Source organism: Sesamum indicum, linkage group LG5 (genome assembly GCF_000512975.1).
Source record: "Sesamum indicum cultivar Zhongzhi No. 13 linkage group LG5, S_indicum_v1.0, whole genome shotgun sequence".
NCBI classification, from domain to species: domain Eukaryota; kingdom Viridiplantae; phylum Streptophyta; class Magnoliopsida; order Lamiales; family Pedaliaceae; genus Sesamum; species Sesamum indicum.
This window is the reverse complement of record NC_026149.1, coordinates 13,220,531-13,240,251: the sequence shown is the minus strand read 5'-3', so window position 1 is coordinate 13,240,251 and position 19,721 is coordinate 13,220,531. Positions and strand designations below refer to the sequence as shown.

The following is a 19,721-nucleotide window of genomic DNA, read 5'->3' as shown; positions in this document are numbered from 1 at the left end:
CATAACCAAATCTGTAATAGTGTTAAAATGACATTGGATCGATTTTAATTAAAAAAAAAAAGGCAACTTAATTAATGTATTAAAATTATCTAATCAGGAGTATAGTTGTCGGACTTAAGAATTAGTGTGATGGTGTTATTATTGTCTTTTATGAATATAAAATATATATATATATATATATATTATATTAATATAGCTAAACATTAGCCGTGCCGCCCACAAAATCCAAATTTGATATTACATTAAACCTAACTGACATAAATAAATTTAAAAAGAAAAAAGAAAACAAATTCTTGCACTATTAAAAAAGTTCATAAAATATTATGCCTGCCAAATAATAAAAATAAAAATCCATTATTTGGAAAATATTAATTGTTAAATGTAAAATTAGAGCTATTTTTGGGGTAAATTTGTAATTTAAGATAGTGCTCGTAGAGCTTAATCGTAGGCTACGGGTCTGCACCTGCCGGCAACCATTGATATTATGTGTATGACTTAGTCGTGAGTTAATACTAAAAAATTTATAATTTTTACGTTAAAAGTTAAATTATAAATAAATTTAAAAATAAATATAACTACGCATAATTTAAATTCTCTACCAACTTTTTATTACCTAATATTTATGAACATATTGTTTTTTTGACCTTTTACACATTTCAAACTATTTAGTGATCTAAATAATTACTTGTTGTACCAATAATTAATTAAAAATAAAATCATACATATGGTAAAAATATTTATCTCAATAATTAATATAACAATTAATTTTGAATTATATAAAAGAGTAAGCACTGCAGCATATTGATAAATTTAATTCCATATAATATGAATAGTATCCCATTTTACAAATATATGAAGAAGGAAAATTATAGCCAAACTATTTATAGTATTACTCGAATTTAGAGTAAAAATATTAAATATTACTATATATTTATTAGTATATAGAGTTATGATTATAAATATTTATACATATGACATAATAATCGAAATAAGCCGTATTTTTGCTTCAAAATATTTACGTTATGATTTTATGTCGACAAAAGAATATCATTCATTTTAACATTTTTTTTGTTTCATATTTACCTTATAGTTATTATTTTTCGTGTATAATTGTCTATGCTATAATTTATTTGGGATTCACGCCTAATAATACTTGAAACTAAATAAAGATTGCAAAATATAATAATAAAACATTATTTCATCTTAAGATTATATTTTTCTTTAATCATTTTGACTATCGTTTATGTATTTATGAAGTCTTTGAATTATCATATTGTACATAGGTATCAGCACGAATACGATTTTATTTTTTAAAAAAATCACACATTACAGTTTTATATTCTGTATTGCTTTGTGAAAACTAATGAAAAACGTACATTGTTGCGAAAAACACATCCAATATTTTTTAAATAAATCCATAATTTTTTTCTTGTCTCCGTCCATGTTTTTAAAATCAAACAAACAAATTCAATATATTTGCTAAGAAATTTATAGAATTGCTCCATAAAAAGTATAATCACAAAGAATTTCTTCATTTTATTGAATAAGTTTAACAAACTTAAAAGTTTGAAGACTAATAATAAAAATGATATTGATGCCCGAAAAATATATAGTTGAGCCAAATTCGGGAAAGACTCAAATGAGACCAAAGATTGTACACAGTCCAGAGGGAAAAGGACCCCAGACCAAATTCCTGGAAGGAGTCTATTAAATGAAGAAACTAGAAAAGGCCTAAGAAAAGCGAGGAAGGCCTAGGCAATAGGCTTACTTGACGGCCATCTATATATAAATGGATTCGTGCTTACACATGGCAGAACCTCAATCGGACGCTGGGAGGAACAACAGCTGCTTCCCCGTGGAGGATATCCAATGATCTATGAGGACTATTGGATCTATTTCAACCTCCTTCAAGAATTCGAAAAGCTTATATCAGGGTCGAGAACGAAGAATACCCCTTTCCCCCCGCCCCCAAAAGAAAAAAAAAAAAACACTATAGCTTTGCCTTTAGCAACCACTTTTCGAGTCATTGGGTGACCAAACTTTGTCGGTTGGCAAGTGGTAATACTATAAAAGGGTGACTTATTCCCTCGGTGGGAGGTAACGTTTTTCTAGCATTCACATGGACTAAATGTAAGTTTTGTAAAGTATTCTTGCACCGAATTGTCTTTTGGGTTACGCTTTCACCCTTATTTACTAAATTAAGTATCGGAGTACTAACGTCTTTTTTACTAAATTAAGTATTGGAGTACTAAACCCTCTTAGAACTTGTTTAAAAGCTAGGCCAAAAATTTCAAGTTGAACGTGTTCTTACCAGCAACCTTTTGTTCGCATTCGACATCATAATATTTTTCTTCAATAGTTTGAGTAAAATAATTTTCAATAACATCATTTTGATTGCGTACCTGTGCTTCAATTGCCTTCAGAATTTTTGCAGGAATTATTTATTTTTGTATTGAATATTATACATTCATATAAGAAAAAAACGCAAATTGAAGAATATTAAATAAATTTATTATTAATTTCAGAAAAATATTAAATAATAGAAAGTAATAATTTTCCTGTTTCTTCCAATTTTGGCCTGCCAAAAAATTATTACTATTATTTCGAAAAAACTCATGAAGCAGAGAGAGAAAAGAGCTCAGCAGAAGAGAGAGAGAGAGGATAGCAAAGGCACACTGTAGCTAGCGCGCACGTTAACCAACGCCCTTCCCACCGGCTTACGTTAGCAAATACCAATGCACAACTCCACCTATGTCCCCGCTTCCTCTCTTCTTCTCCTTATCTCTCTCCCCTGTCACACCCCCCCCTCTCTCTCTAGGGTTAGGGTTCACTTCACATCCGCTCCACATCCTTCTACTCCCGCCCCCACCTTAAAAGCTTCTCCTTTGCACAATTTTCTCCCCCAATGCCCATCGTAGAATTCTGGTTTTATCGTTATATTGCCAGCAACAGAGCTTATGGACTCCAAGCGGAAGTACTCTTATGCAAATCTCTTCAATCTTGAGGTACTACTCACATGGATTTTTACTATTTTGGATTGGCTTTTTCTTTGTTCTTTGCAATTGAGGCATGTGACCTCTCTTTCTCGCCCTCTGGTTTTGGTGTAGAGTGCGGAAATTGTGATGAATTTGAGTGAAGTTGATTTTCCGGATATTTGAGTGTTAGTTTGATGTGGGTTTGTTTAATTCGGACTTGGGACTTCGGGTATACTAGCTTTTCTTTGATAAATTGAATTCTTTATCTTCCGTATTGATTTTGGGTTTTTTTGTTAGCCTTTGATGAACTTTCAACTGCCGAAACAAGATGAAGATTTTGATTATTATGGAAATAGTAGTCAGGATGAGAGCAGAGGTAGCCAAGGTAGGCAATTTGGTTAACTTAACTAGAAATGTTATGATTTGCTTCTCTGTGTTACACCTTTTCATTTTTTTTATGTTGGATTTGGACTCCGTCCAGTACAATCCTTTGACGAGCACGATCATTCTTGGCTAATCAAGTGCACGTGCATGGAGTACCATACTTTTTTTCAGTTATATAAGTTAATGATAGTATTTTGCACTTACTTGCAACGACTTGGTGATTTTGGATGTTGGTTGTATTTGTTGTGATTAGGGGGAGTGATTGGGGAGCATATGAATGGAAAAATGTCAGAGAGGGGATTGAAGAAGAAAAGACGGAGTACTTATAGCAGTGACGAGGAAGAAACTGGTCGTTATAGTCCATATATTTCAGAGGAGAGATATCGAGCAATGCTTGGAGATCATATCCAGAAGTACAAGAGGAGGGTTAATTATTCTTCCCAGAGTCCTGCTTCAGCAAGAACTGGATCTGCGACAATGAAAAATAGTGCGGGTCTGAAAGAGCAGAAAGCAACGGCTGATAACAGGGGAGGATTTCACAAGTTTGAATCAACTTCAGATTTTCTCAACGGTAGTAATTCCCAAAAATTGGGAAGTTATCCAGAATCAGATTTTGGCCTGCAATATGCTACTGCCAGGTTTGCTTATTTAGCATTATTTTCTCTACTTAACGGCATTGCTCTTATTATTGATGGCAATTTATATCATAGCTTAGAGAATTTGTAGGTTTGAGCTCCATTCTGCTTCTGAGCACCAGAATTTCTAGTTATTAATGGATATAATTTTGTCTATCATGTAGTATGATTGTTAACAATTTACACTCTATCTGTTAAGTATAGTGGTAATTTGCAATATGATGCAAAACTAACCTGACTTCTCATTGTGATACATCCTTTCAGTAAGTTGGTGTATTGTATATGAACTGGCACTGGGATTGGGCAGTCACAAAGGAAAAAGCTTAGAATCTTGATATTGGGTCTACATCTCTATCTTAGGTGATGAACGTTGCAGTGGCGTAAGAGCTACTATTCAAATGCACAAAAGGGTTAGCTTCCTAGGTCATAATCGTGTTAAACACTCTAAGTATGGGGCTGTTAGTGTTAGAATAAGCAGAAGATGGCAGTGACCATGGTTATGTAATTCAAGCACCACAAAAATAAGTGAGAAGATATTTTTGAAGCTTTTCATCAAGACATGCGAAGGATGATTAAAGAAGCTTCCCCCTTCTGTTTAGTTGGTCAAACAACATTAGATGATAAAGATTCACTTAGTCTAGAGGACACGCGCAATTTCTCTTTATTTAGAATTGATTTTTCTTATATTTTTTTTAGCAGAGCGTTGATTGGATATTTGTTGCAAGTAATATACTTGAACCTTCATAGGATATAGTGCTCATTATCTGGTGTTTTGTCAAATATCTGCAGACCAAATCTTGAACCTGCCTTTCTGGATATTGGGGATGGCATCACGTATAGGATCCCTCTTCCATATGAAAAGCTGTCATCATCCCTGAATTTACCAAGTATGTCAGATATCCGAGTAGAGGAATTTTACCTGAAGGGCACCCTTGACTTGGGGTCATTGGCTACAATGATGGCTTCTGATAACAGGTTTCAGCAGAGAAGCAGGGCTGGAATGGGTGACCTGAAGCCCCAGTATGATTCTCTTCAGGCAAAACTGAAAGCCCAGCATACCAATAACCCTTCTGAGAACTTCTGCCTAAAAATAAGTGAAGCTGCATTGCGATCCAATGGCATCCCAGAGGGGGCAGCCGGAGGGATTAGGCGATCTATTTTGTCTGAAGGTGGTATTTTGCAGGTTTATTATGTGAAAGTTTTGGAGAAAGGGGATACATATGAGGTCAGAAAATTTTCTTTTATACATTAATTCGATAATTGATCTGATTGTTAATTGCATTGGTGGATATGTCTTGCTGCAGATTATTGAACGGAGTTTGCCTAAAAAGCCGAAGGTGCAGAAAGACCCCTCTGTAATTGAGAGGGAAGAAATGGAAAAGATTAGTAAATATTGGATTAGTATAGCAAGGAAAGAAATTCCAAAACATCAAAAGATTTTTACCAACTTCCACAAAAGGCAATTAACTGATGCAAAGAGAATATCAGAAACCTGTCAAAGAGAGGTATGTACTTCTAGAGAGTCAAGAAGTCCTGTACCATTTGTGGTTTTCTGAATCTTTTTGCCAGTGCTTCAGCTTTATACCATGAAAAAAATGCCTCAATCTGATTGTATTACAGGTGAAAATGAAGGTTAGCAGATCCCTGAAATTGATGAGGGGTGCTGCAATCCGGACAAGGAAATTGGCTAGAGATATGCTAGTATTTTGGAAGAGAGTTGACAAGGAGATGGTATGTTTTTTATTGGTTTTGTTTGCTGCTTTGAGCCGAACAAAATACCTCCTACTAGTTTGAATATGCTGATCATCAACTGCACTGAAAAACGCTGTTTAGGTAAAAATCAATTTTGGTAAACTGAGGATCTTCCTGAAAATTTGCTCTGTTCTTTTGACTGTAAAAAGAAGTTTTCTAAGGCATGGCACTTGATTCCACATGTTTCACCTTTATCTAACAATTTACTAGAGAATTCTTATATGTGAACCTGTCTCATGAAGGCGGAAGTGAGGAAAAGAGAGGAAAAGGAAGCTGCAGAAGCTCTGAAGCGAGAACAGGAACTCCGTGAAGCAAAGAGGCAACAGCAAAGGCTTAATTTTCTGCTGTCACAGACAGAACTTTACAGTCACTTCATGCAGAATAAGACCTCACAAGCCTCTGAAGCATTAACAGTGGGTGAAGAAAAAGCCAATGACCAAGAAATGCTTTTGAGCTCTTCAGAAGCTCGGCTGGAGGAGGAAGAGGATCTTGAAGATGCTGAACTGAGAAAGGAAGCTCTAAGAGCAGCCCAGGATGCAGTTTCAAAGCAGAAAAGGATGACAAGTGCGTTTGATAGTGAATGCTTGAAGTTCCGCCTAGCTGTAGACTCTGAGGCCCCTCTTCAAGATCCCTCAGTAACTGAGTCTAGCAACATCGATTTACTGCATCCGTGGGTGTCTTTTCACTGACAGCACTATCTTGCATTTTGTAATTCTATAAAGTTAAAATGTTGGTTAGAACCTTTCATTGACCGTTCATGTGCTCTATGAATTGTTTATGGTGATCTCAGATCAACCATGCCTGTGGCGTCAACAGTGCAGACACCCGAGTTATTCAAGGGTTCCCTAAAAGAATATCAGCTGAAAGGCCTTCAGTGGCTTGTAAATTGTTATGAGCAGGTAATGGCATGTTTCAAGGTCTGCCTCATTTTTAGAAGTACGTGATGACTGACAAACATATTTTCTTTCTTAGGGCTTAAATGGTATTCTTGCTGATGAGATGGGGCTGGGAAAGACCATCCAAGCCATGGCATTCTTGGCTCATTTGGCTGAGGTAATTAATAAATGTTTTGAGTTGCTAGCTTTTAGCCCTTGAATTGCTTAATTGGTTGTTCTTTATAGGAGAAAAATATATGGGGACCTTTTCTGGTTGTTGCTCCTGCATCTGTCTTGAATAACTGGGCCGATGAAATTAGTCGTTTCTGCCCCGACTTGAAGACTCTTCCGTATTGGGGTGGTCTCCAGGAGCGTACAGTACTTAGGAAGAACATTAACCCAAAGCGTCTTTATCGAAGGTGATTCTCCATTTCGCTGGTTCTTGAACTTTTTCATTTGGCTTCTTGATACTGCATTGAAAAGGTTGATACTTGCATGATTTTGCATTTACTTGTCACTATAACTGGTTCTTTCTAGATCAGTTGTTAGGTGTAACTGGTATGAGTAATTCCATGTTGTGATTTGCATGGTTATTTGGTATGTGAACGAGAAATATAATCATATTCATGGTTACCAGAAAATGATACAATCTGAAGTGGTGGCAAATTTAATATATTATGACATGGAAGCTAAATATTCCTAAGAAGAGCAGTCAATCCTCTATTTATCTTTTGACATAATTATGTTTACATTACATTTTATATGCCAAGAAAGTCTAATGAATGACTGAGCACATAAATAACATAGCCTACGATAACAAATATAGGCCAGAGGCTCGTTTGTAATGGTCAAACTACTTGAATTCAATGTTATACATATAGGATGAATCACTACTTGGTCCTTATCATCGTATAAAACACTTGGTTTTATCAACATGGGGCATTATAATTGATCGTGAAATTAAATTGACGTCAGGGGCTAAGTATATCAAACTTCCTCAGTTACATAAGGTAGATTCAGCTATAGACATCCAGAAGTTCTGTACTTTGGCTGTCTTTGCACCAGCATTATTATGCACTACTCTCAATTTCTTTGCCTTCCTCTACCCTCCCTGATATTTTCTTTCCTGAAATTGTTCTGTGTGCCATTCGAGAATACCTGATTCTACGCTTTTTTATTCTACTGATAAAACCTGATGTTAACTTTTCAGGGAGGCTGGATTTCACATTCTCATTACCAGTTACCAGCTGCTAGTTTCTGATGAGAAGTACTTCCGCCGTGTAAAATGGCAATACATGGTGTTGGATGAAGCCCAGGCAATTAAAAGTTCAAACAGGTTTAGTATTATACTAATTACCTTTTTCCAAGTTAAAACTCACAGTAGTCTTAATGCTTTTGGTTTGAGTTTATCCTTTTTCGTAGTGAATCTTACTGATTGTTGGAACTAAAATGTCCTGCAGAAAGCTTGGTTGTTGCAAACACCAATTCTGCAAAAAGCATATGATATAGTAAATATTGAACTGAAAGAAAAATGTGCAGCTTGTATCTTGTTAATTACTCACCTTATGAACCAATGAAGTGATAAAAATGCATTGAGACCCCTGATTGTAGATGTGTGATGGGGGAGCAAACTAAGAAATGCATATAGCTAGTGACTGTAAACCTAGCTTGCTTCTTCCAATGTTAGTCTGCCAGCTTCTTCTGCTATTGTATTCTTTCCTTGACTCCTTTTCTGATAATCATTAGCTTCCTAGTATCTCAGACATGTTGATGCTTCAGTTTCTATAATAAGAATGCATAACTATTATCAGTGATATATGTTGCTAGTTTAGCTGCTGATAGTTTATGCTTCATCAATTTCCTAAATGCTCAGTCGTGTATTTATATAATTATATGCAATATGCATCTAATAACAATGTTGAATGTTGACATGACAGTATAAGATGGAAAACACTGCTCAGTTTCAATTGTCGAAACCGCTTGCTTCTGACTGGTACTCCAATTCAAAATAACATGGCTGAACTTTGGGCCCTCCTTCATTTTATTATGCCAACTTTGTTTGATAGCCATGAACAATTCAACGAGTGGTTTTCAAAAGGGTATGTTGCTCCTCTAAGATGTTAGTCTCTCTAAGCTTCAACTGTTATTTTCCTCATAGTTCTTGTTGACTGCAACAGAATTGAGAGTCATGCAGAGCATGGAGGGACATTAAATGAGCACCAGCTTAATCGATTGGTGAGCACTGACATAACTTTGGTTTCTCTATTCTTTGAGTGTAAAAGCATAGTTTTAATATCTGTATCCGGGAGTCGGAATTAGTTGCAAAGTACATGTTCTAGCCTAGGTGAACAACAAATGAGCTTGTTTAGGTGTGGGAGTAATAGTTTCTGCGAAGATATTGCTTGATCGGAAATTTTGCTACTGCACGCTTGAAAATTTGAAAAAAGAAAAGTTTATACAGTCTAAAGATCCATTGCAAAGTATTGTGTAAGTGAAGGGAGAGTGGACGATGCGTGGGTGCATGAAGTTAGACAATTCTTTACTCTTTTATTCATTGTAAGTGAAAACAGCAGGACAGATCTATTTGAGCTGCAGGAAAGGATATGGAAGTCGATTCTTTAGTTCGCAGGTTGCTTTGGTTGATCATGTATCTTCAGTTGCTTCAACCATACCTGTAATATACATGATCAAGACACTAAAATTGAAGATTTTGGAAAACATACTAACATAAAGTATGTGGATAACATTTGAGTAATTGATTCAAGTTATATAGCTTTAGCCGCAATGTTTTTAATCATCTAAAATATCTGTTTCCGATCTGGAATAGGTTGTGGGGTCCACTGGCGTCTCAATTTTTATGAAACTTTGAGTCATATTAATATAGACTTTTTGCGTAGCTAAGTTTTGTCCATTTTATGGTTGAAAAAAGTGATTGCACTTCCACATGTTGGTTTTGAACTGTTAGCTTGGTGCAAACTAGTACAAGTTTGTGCAATCAGCTGTGTTAAACTTGATTAGATTATCTCGAATTTATGATCTGATTTTCTTTTCCCTCCTCGCTCTTTCTTCCTTCAACTTTCTGAAAACAGCATGCAATTTTGAAACCTTTCATGCTGCGGCGGGTTAAGAAGGATGTGATCTCTGAGCTGACAGGGAAAACTGAGATTACAGTTCACTGTAAACTTAGTTCGCGCCAGCAAGCTTTTTATCAAGCTATAAAGAACAAGATATCCCTTGCTGAGTTGTTTGATGGAAACCGTGGACATCTTAATGAGAAGAAAATTCTAAATCTGATGAACATTGTCATCCAGTTGAGGAAGGTATGTTTTGATTGGATTGATGGGATTCTCTATTATGAAATTTTCTGGAATAAGGAATCTGCCTCTGTGATGAATACAAAGCTTTACTTGCCAGTTTTACCATCAATTAATGTCCCCAAAAACCTTTGGAAGGTCCAGTCTCTGTTATAGAAAGGCGAGGATAACTTAAGTTCTGAGAAGAAAATAAGAACATTCAAACAGGGACAGAGGGAGTCTCTCTTTATATTCTTTTGAGGTTTGTGGCCTTTATTTCAGTTTGAAATTAATGTTTATGATGGTTATTTACTCTGCCCTTCAGGTATGCAATCATCCAGAACTATTTGAGAGAAATGAAGGAAGCACATATTTCCATTTTGGAGAGATTCCAAATACTCTTCTCCCTCCTCCTTTTGGCGAATTGGAAGACATTTTCTACTCTGCTGGTAGAAATCCTATTGTATATGAGGTAATTTGATGAGGTGCTCAGGATTTTACTATTATTTCCATGTGGTGCATGCTAAAGTATTCTTAGGTTTTAAGTGACACTTAATTGTTTCATGGAAGAAAATCTCGAGTGTAATGAATATATGAACAAAATAGTTGGTGATGGTACTGTTAAAATAGGACATCCTGAGGTCAATTCTCGAACCTTCACTTAACTGTCCTTTTTGTAATCTGGAGTTGTCGTCTTTAAATTTGCATGCCTTTTCTAGGTTTATAAGCACTTATGGAATTTTTATGAGGCAATGGAGCAAGAAAGTGATGGGAATAATTCTTTACCTGAAGGATTTTCTCCCACCTTTTTTGTAGAAAACTGATATTATTCTAGTGATAGGGGAAAAAAATGTTTGTGCTCAAGTTTTGATTATTATACTCCTTAATCTAATTTGGCCTATATAAAGTTCTAATGTGTTTGATCATTTTGCTGACTCCCTGATGAATTGTCGTAATTAAGTAATTCATTTTTCTGAATTGAACTCTTCCAGATACCAAAATTGGTATACCAAGAAGTTGCTGATGGTTCCAAGCTTCATTATTCAGAAGCTCACCAAAGATTAAGCAGACAATCCGTTGAGAAGCTATTTAACATATTTTCTCCACAAAATGTTTATAACTCCACACTCCAACAAGACCACATTTTGGATGGTAATTGTGGGCGAAGTGGAGCATTTGGATTCTCCCGTCTTATAGATTTATCACCAGCAGAAGTGTCATTCTTGGCAACTTGTTCTCTTATGGAGAGGTTGTTGTTCTCGGTTATGAGATCTGATTGCCAATTTCTGGATGGAATATTGGACCTGATGATGGACAGCGAATATGATGATATCAACTGTGTACATATTGGCAAGGAGAAAGTAAAAGCAGTTACACGAATGTTGCTTCTGCCCAGTAAGTCGGAGACAAGCTTACTTAGAAGAAGGCTTGCAACAGGTCCTGTGGATGCACCATACGAGGCTCTAATCATGCCTTATCAGGATAGGCTTCTAACTGATATCAAGCTCTTGCATTCAGTATACTCTTTCATCCCAAGAGCTAGAGCACCGCCTGTAAGTGCTAAGTATTCTACTTCATATATTATTTTTTAACATTTGATGATGTGTAAGTGGTCTGAATTCATCTTGGCATGCTGCATTTGGCTATCAGATAAATGCCCATTGTTCAGACAGAAACTTTGCATACAAGATGACTGAAGAGTGGCATCACCCCTGGCTCAAGAGATTGTTGGTTGGATTTGCACGTACGTCTGATTGTAATGGACCTAGGAAGCCAGGTGGTCCTCACCCATTAATCCAAGAGATTGATGCTGAATTACCAGTTTTACAACCGGCTCTTCAGCTTACGTATAAGATCTTTGGATCTTGTCCACCCATGCAACCATTTGACCCTGCAAAGATGCTCACGGTCTGTTCTTCCTCTGCACCATTATACTTGTAAATGGGACCATGTAGCGAGTGCATCTTTGTGATATTTTTTTCTGTTTCTCCAGGACTCTGGAAAGCTTCAGACACTTGATATACTGCTAAAGCGTCTGCGTGCAGAAAATCACCGTGTTCTTCTTTTTGCACAAATGACGAAAATGCTGAATATCCTTGAGGTATATTAAACTCACTTTTGCGAATCATGATTCACCATTTGGGAGAGATATTTATGGTTTTCTAGCATAGTTGTCTCCTTATGATATAAGATCATTGAAGCGTGGTGAATATGCCTATTTTTATGGTTTTATGCGATATGTCATTGAACAATCAACATCCACTAGCATTTTCTTCTGGAAAGAGAAGACTGCCCGACTCCCCAAGTGCTCAACACAAATATTTTAATCTTACCATACCTTGGTTACAGCTGGCTTACAGCAACCTCATGTATAATATTGTTCTGTCCTAGTGACTTTAGTTTTCTGTTGGAATGGACCCCCTTTAATTGGCAGTCATCTGACGGCTGGAGTCATTTCATGGGATTCATAAATTGCATACTAATGTAATTGAGTAAAATCCTGCTTTTATTATTAAGCAAGTTTGTTCTATATGAAACTCAATATGCTCTGAAGGCCTGAATTCAAGTTTTGCTATAATTTTCTAAGGTCTGGAGTTCCTGGTTCAGTATTCACCTTGGATTAAATTTTATTTGTTTGAGCAGCACCGAGTAGAGTTGTGAAACTTCTTCTTGCTTGCACTGTCGCTTTGCAGGATTATATGAACTATAGGAAATACCGCTACTTGAGGCTCGATGGGTCATCCACAATAATGGATCGTCGAGACATGGTGAAAGATTTCCAGCACCGGTATGTGATTGGTTGAAAATTTCCTTGTTTAATTACTTCAATAAGGTCTCTTCCTGAGGTTTCAGCCTAATTATGTTCAGGAGTGATATCTTTGTGTTCTTGCTGAGCACAAGAGCTGGTGGCCTTGGGATCAACTTGACTGCTGCTGACACTGTCATATTCTACGAAAGTGATTGGAACCCAACTTTGGATTTACAGGCAATGGATAGAGCTCATCGTCTGGGCCAAACTAAGGATGTTAGTCTTTCTTGATCACTCAACCATTTCTTAAAATCTATGCATTAATTGTTCTAATTCCAAGTTTTGCCAGTTTCTTCATGCTTTATTCCTTCTTTTCTTTCTCTTTTTTGTGGGGGGGGGGGGATCAAGAAATTGGATAATTCAAGAATTGATTTATACTATATGGTGATGGAAATTTTGAATTCTTTGATTATGTTCTAAGGTAAGCTTTGGCTACTATCATTCTTATGTAATTGAAGCGCATATTTATTTTATCATTAACAGTCCTTGAATTGATTCTTATTCAATATTACATATTGTAGGTCACTTCGATATGCTGTAGTCACATAATTCATTTGTTTGTCTCTGTTCTTGATTCCAAGCAGTTATGTCTTCTGTTCTTCATATTCCTGGCACTGAGAAGCCTCTGTCTTTCGATTTTGTAGGTAACTGTCTACCGATTAATATGTAAAGAGACAGTTGAGGAAAAAATTTTGCAGAGAGCCAGTCAGAAAAACACTGTGCAGCAGCTTGTCATGACAGGTGGTCATGTTCAGGGTGACCTTTTGGCTCCTGAAGACGTTGTATCATTATTGATTGACGATGCTCAGTTAGAGCAGAAACTAAAAGAGGTTTCACAACAGGTAAGAATTGAATCAGCTTTCTTTGATACCCTAACTCCTTATTTTCGACATGGCATTTTAAACTTGATATAAATGAAAGATTTCCATTATGTTAATATCAAATGGTTTGAATACAAAAACACCGTCGAAGTTCTGAAATTATTTGGTTTTTGCCTGGTAAAAACCTGGTGATTATTTGGTTTCTGCCTGCAACCAGGCAAAAGATCGACAGAAGAAGAAAAGTGGTACAAAGGGCATACGGATTGATGCAGAAGGAGGTGCATCTTTGGAGGATCTCACAAACCCTGAATTGCAGGATAATGAATCTGAGCCTCCTGATCCTGATAAAGCCAAGTCAAGCAACAAGAAGGTGATAGTTTCTACTTTGCTCTATGAATTTTCTGTTGTGACTGCATTTTCACATATATGGAATTTGGGACTGTTGTTCTGATGAAATCATAGATTTTCTGGGCTACCTAGATAAATTTTGCTATGTACTGACATTTATGTGTGCTAAATATTTCAGCTAAACTAGACCACCCTTGAGCATTATCTGTCAGTCTGAGTAGAAAAGAACTTGGAAATGGTGTTTCGGAAACAATATTGCACGACTTCTTACAGAATAGCAGATTTTCAGTGTGACGAAACTGTTTTACAACTTCATGGATTTTGATAGCCTTGCTTATGTTGTATGTGCAGAGGAAAGCTGCAAGCGAAAAGCAAACTCAGCCAAAGCCAAGGCCTCAAAAGAGTTCGAAACAGGTGGACTCATCATCTCCAAGCCCAACGACAATTGACTTTGAGCTCGATGATCCCCCACAGACCAATGATGCTCCACAGCAAAGACCAAAGAGGTTGAAGAGACCAACAAAGAGTGTAAATGAGAACATTGAACCTGCATTCACTGCCACCACTAACGTATTTCAATACCAGAACTCGGAACATTAGCTTACTCAAGAAGTCGCAAGGCTTTAACGATGTACACTTGATCAACTGTGTTCTGCCAATGTATTGAGCAAATGTCTGAACTTGTGGTGTCTTGGAACTGAGGTTGCTCTGGCAGGATCAAGAAATGCGGGTAAACTTATAACCTTGTATAGTAGTGTTGTACAGATAATTTTGTTAGGAGACATTGCTGCCTGATTCTATGCTTACTGTACGAGAAGTATAGTTGGAATGTATAGCAGGATAATAATTCCTGATTGTTAAATCATTTTTTTGGTGAACTCTCATAAACTAGAAAGGAAATATTTTAATCAGATCAAAGCTTGTTGAGTGAAGAGGAAATTATTGCTGAATTTTGGTATTTACATAATTCTTGGAGATAATTATATAACTATTTATTTGAAGATTGGGTTTATTATTGAAAAACAAATTAATTTTTAAAAATTTCTGCTGACTTCGCTGTCAGTCATATTATAATTACAATTTTCACTTTTAACATTGAAGAGTGTTTAAGAAAGAAAATACAATTGATAATATGGTTGATATAAGGGTTAATTAGATTTAAACTCTCTTTGAAAATGTTGATTATATTTTTCTTCAAAATTTTTTTTGAAATTATATTTATATTTCATTTATATTTGATCCTTTTCTGTTAGGACTTAAATGAAAAACAACCAATGACTTAGCCGTATGAAAGCAATACTCTAACCACTGAGTTAAGTCATTTATCATCCAAAGAGACCCAAATGGAACCCATCCCATCCATGGAGACAATAATAATTTAAGTAATGCCACTCAAAAATTGAGAATGTTGGGTCATAAAATGTTCATCTATTACATAAGGTTTTTAATTTTATTTCTCATTTAATTTTGTACTCATTAAAATTATCTATAATATATACGTATATATAGAGTGAAGTTAACATTATTATATTTTTCTCCTTATAAGTACAAATTATTATATAAAAATATTAAATAAGGAATAAAATTAAAAATTTATATGCTTCAGCATTATTCATCCAGATTTTAACAAAAATAAGTTAGGTAAAAAAAATGAATTTTTGGAGAAAGTATAAGAATAATCCTAATATTTTTTTTTAAAAGTATAATTTTATATTTTCATAGAGTATCTAAGCGTAATTATAACCCTTTCATATAATTTAATTGAGTGATTAGCTTATTGCATATCCAATGAAAAAGTTTTTCTGATTGCCACTAATTAATTTTTTTAAACATTTTAGTTAAACTTACTAAAGATATGCTTTGTTCAATTTGTCCCCATAATTATCTTGAATTGATGTTTTTTCAAATTTCATCCTCTCTCTCTCTCTCTCTCTCTCTCACACACACACACACACACTCACAATGCAGGCGGGCATTCTCTCTCTCTCACACACACACTCAAAATGCAGGCAGGCATTCTCTCTCACTTCCACCTGCACACATCCCAACATGCCAACGAACACCCTTTTCAACAACAAGAAGATCAAATTCAAGACTCCCACAAAAGAAAAACCAATGACAACCCACTCACTTGCATCAAGAGAGCAGGCAATCTTCATAACCTGCCTCATAATCCTCTGGTACTCCACCAACATTGGTGTACTCCTCCTCAACAAGTTCCTTCTCTCAAACTATGGCTTTGCTTTCCCAATCTTCCTCACAATGTGCCACATGTCAGCTTGTGCTCTCCTCAGCTACATCTCCATTATGTTTCTCAAAGTAGTCCAAATACAGAGGATCAAATCCAGGTCCCAGTTCTTGAGAATTGCCACACTAAGCATTGTCTTCTGTGGCTCTGTGGTGGGTGGTAATATTTCCCTCAAGTACTTGCCCGTGTCATTTAATCAGGCTGTGGGTGCAACCACACCGTTTTTTACTGCACTTTTTGCTTATATGATGACCCTTAAGAGGGAGGGTTGGGTTACTTATGCTTGTCTTGTGCCTGTGGTTGCTGGGGTTGTCATTGCAAGTGGGGTATGACTTTCTCCTCTTTAAATCTTGAATTTTAGTCTCTCTGTTTTTCCTCTTAGTTTTCTTTGGTTTGGTTCTATTGTTTTTAGATGAAAAAATTTTAAATGGGTATTTGTATATCTACTCTGGGAAAATTCTCTGCATATATATATATATATATATATATTTGTGTGTATCTTGTGAAAGAAAGGTGTAATCTTTAACGGCTATTTTTACCTATTTTCTGTTTTTGAGCCATAATAATACTGGTGAAATGGTACAAGATTTAATTTTTCTTGGTCGATTTGTTTTGTTGTTCACTTTGTTAGTTGTTACTGAGGTGTGGGCTGCCATTTCTGGTGATAAAGGAGGATAAGATCTGAAATCTTGTTAATTGTGCTCCATTTTATGATTTTTATAGTATACTGATTAGTTTGGTGCAGTTTATGATAATCCTTTGGGCCATGTTCTTTTACATGGTGAGATCACATTCTGAGAAAAGTTGAATATTAATCAGAACTTGGGCATCATGCTCCTAGAATGCCGGCAATGGTTAATGATTTATCGACTTAATTTGAAAATTTTCCATTCATCATGGAATTGGATATGAACTCAGGTTTCCCAAGAGTCCATCACCTGGAATTTCCAGTCAAGTGCCCATGAAATTTGGCTTTGTTTTGGTTGAACACGAATTCTGATTTAGAAATGATATTTAGATGGCATCTCCACCAGATGTTGCTCCGTGTTGACAGATTCATTGATTGTGATTTCTGGTTTCTAGAATTACAAAAGTTTCTAACTGGTTGCAGGGCGAGCCAAGCTTCCATTTATACGGATTTATCATGTGTGTAAGTGCAACAGCAGCTAGAGCGTTTAAGTCCGTGCTTCAAGGGGTTCTCCTTTCTAATGAAGGGTAAATATTTGTCGATTCTATGTGTATGCTAATAGGTTTATTACCCTAATAAGACATGCTTTCACCCATCCTGAGGAGTGTAAATGAGTTGAGTTTGAGAATACGTTCTGTGTTTACTCCTAATAGTGACTTTAGAACTACTAAATTTTATGTCTTGCTTCAGCACTAGAAATGAGAGACTCGAGTTATCCTGAACCTAATATGTGTATTCACTATCAACTTATATCACTTATTCCGTTGTTGCAGGGAACGGTTGAACTCCATGAATTTGATGCTTTACATGTCACCAATCGCAGTTGTAGTTTTGCTCCCTATAGTCCTTGTAATGGAGCCGAACGTACTTAACGTCGTTGTTTCACTTGGGATGGAGCATAAATTCATGTGGCCTCTTCTTTTCATTAATTCGGCAATGGCTTATGGAGCAAACTTGTGCAATTTCTTAGTGACTAAGCATACAAGTGCCCTGACTCTCCAGGTCCTCTCCTGACTCCTCTCTCCTGTGTGTGCTTATGTGCGCGCGTTTTACATTAAAACTAAGTGAAAGCACTTCCACAAAAACTGTCTCAAATGATCACTTTTCTTCATCCGGCAAGAATTTTTGCCTGAAATTCTAGAACCGTATACCGATCTTTTTCATACCAGTCGACTAACTGACCGAAGCATTTGGTGATTTTCTGAACTTTGGTCAGGTTTTAGGCAATGCAAAAGGCGCCGTGGCCGTGGTTATTTCCATACTCCTTTTCCGCAACCCTGTGACGTTCATCGGCATTGCTGGTTACACCATGACTGTCATGGGAGTTGTAGCTTATGGAGAATCCAAGAGGAGATACAAATAGCCTTTTCTTGTGCTATATTTTTTAGTAGCATGGATTCGGGAGATGGGAAGATGTGTTGGTATTATTTCAACTGTAGAGGGTTATCTATCGAGCTCATTGGGGATGGGATGTGTGTTGTTCTAAAGATAGTCTTGTAAGCAAGTGTTGAAAGGAATATGAAGAGTGTGGAGTTTGTGCCTCCCATTGCAGTTATATCTTGTGCAATTCTTACATTGCATGGGATGGCAACGCAGTGGGTCCACCCCGTCGAGAAATTTTTGAACTCGAATCCACCCCAGATCCGTGATTTGTTGGGTTGGACCCCTTGGACTCATAGACGTGATTAAAAGATTATATTTAAAAATATAATATTATCCTAACTTTATAAATATGAGATAATAATATTATTGAAAGATTAATATTTTTTTTGTAAATTTATATGCCCATGTATTAGACGCTGAAATATTAAAAAATTTAGAATATGTATTACTTATATAAACATCAAAACCTTTAATAAACTATTTATATCTTAATTAATTTATAAAGATATTAAATTTATGTATTATATGTAAGTATAAATAAATTATACATATTTTTTGTATATGTATGAATACATTTTATACGGCGGAAAGGATGGAAAAATTTTGAAAATAAACTTTTTCTTTTGTTTTTTCGGCTTGATGATATCTTATAGATAAGAGTAAATTACAACAGGCTTTTTTAGGGGTGTTCAAAAATTGGTTAAATAGATCGAATCGAATTTTTTGGTTCGATTTTTTATTTTTTTTAAATTTGATTTTTTCGGTTCAATTTTATTGGTCACCGAATCGAATAAAAAAATTATTATTTTATGTTATATTAAAAAATATTATAATATAAATTATAAAATAAAGATAGAGAAAGAAAAAAAGAAATGTGAGAAAGAGAAACAGAACACAGAAAACAAAAGTGAGAAGAGAAAAGAAAACAACAACATGACATACCTCCTTCTCCAGTGCAGTCTCCACCACTCTCCACTCTCCAGTCGGCGGCAACAGCTCTCTCCACCAGTCTTCTCCATCAACTACTTTGCTCTCTTACAAAGAAAAAGAAATTTAAAAAATTTGACTTACAAATTTTGTTTTGAAGCTGTTTGATGAAGTGCCTAATAGAAATTTTTTGTTTTTGTTTGATTTATTGATTGTGTGCTTGACCTTCCAAAATCAAGTAGAATTGTTTGTAGGTTGTAGCTTCTTGTCAAAAATGAGGAGAAAAAATTACAGTAGACAACGAAATGGTTTTTCGGTTTTTTAACAAAAAAAATCGAACCTTTTTTATTTTAACCGAACCGGAACTAAACCCTTTTCGATTCTTAAAAGCGCCGAATCGAAATGCACATTCCTAGGCTTTTTTGAGTTTGTCTAATTATAAATATCCTTTATTATTTGAATAATTATAAATACATTATATATATCCTAATAAATATCTACTTGTGACAGCTCATTATAAGAGGATATTTATTAGAATATTTGTAATTTCAAAAGGTATTTGTAATTTTTCAAATAATAAAAA

General features: G+C 35.6%; 2 protein-coding genes across 4 annotated transcripts; both read left to right on the top strand.

Annotated features, from left to right (window-relative positions):
- Positions 2,642 to 14,842, top strand: LOC105162561 (DNA helicase INO80). 2 transcript variants are annotated; one of them, XM_011080618.2, is made up of 23 exons: positions 2,642 to 3,005; positions 3,273 to 3,360; positions 3,613 to 3,997; positions 4,784 to 5,219; positions 5,299 to 5,499; positions 5,615 to 5,725; positions 5,989 to 6,416; positions 6,537 to 6,645; positions 6,719 to 6,799; positions 6,868 to 7,040; positions 7,832 to 7,957; positions 8,559 to 8,720; positions 8,799 to 8,856; positions 9,711 to 9,941; positions 10,240 to 10,386; positions 10,907 to 11,467; positions 11,565 to 11,822; positions 11,908 to 12,015; positions 12,608 to 12,702; positions 12,783 to 12,939; positions 13,368 to 13,565; positions 13,762 to 13,914; positions 14,244 to 14,842. In XM_011080618.2, exons 1-23 carry the CDS (start codon positions 2,958 to 2,960, stop codon positions 14,490 to 14,492), a joined length of 4,563 nt encoding a protein of 1,520 aa, XP_011078920.1. In that variant the 5' UTR covers positions 2,642 to 2,957; the 3' UTR covers positions 14,493 to 14,842. The 2 variants fall into 2 exon arrangements, with proteins under 2 accessions (XP_011078920.1, XP_011078921.1); XM_011080619.2 differs by lacking the exon at positions 3,273 to 3,360.
- On the top strand, positions 15,956 to 18,526 carry LOC105162560 (probable sugar phosphate/phosphate translocator At5g04160). Of its 2 annotated transcripts, none has more exons than XM_011080616.2 (4): positions 15,956 to 16,292; positions 17,252 to 17,355; positions 17,602 to 17,830; positions 18,045 to 18,526. In XM_011080616.2, the coding sequence occupies exons 1-4, from the start codon at positions 16,008 to 16,010 to the stop codon at positions 18,189 to 18,191; spliced, it is 765 nt and encodes a 254-aa protein (XP_011078918.1). In that variant the 5' UTR covers positions 15,956 to 16,007; the 3' UTR covers positions 18,192 to 18,526. The 2 variants fall into 2 exon arrangements, with proteins under 2 accessions (XP_011078918.1, XP_011078917.1); XM_011080615.2 differs by having other exon boundaries at positions 16,008 to 16,466.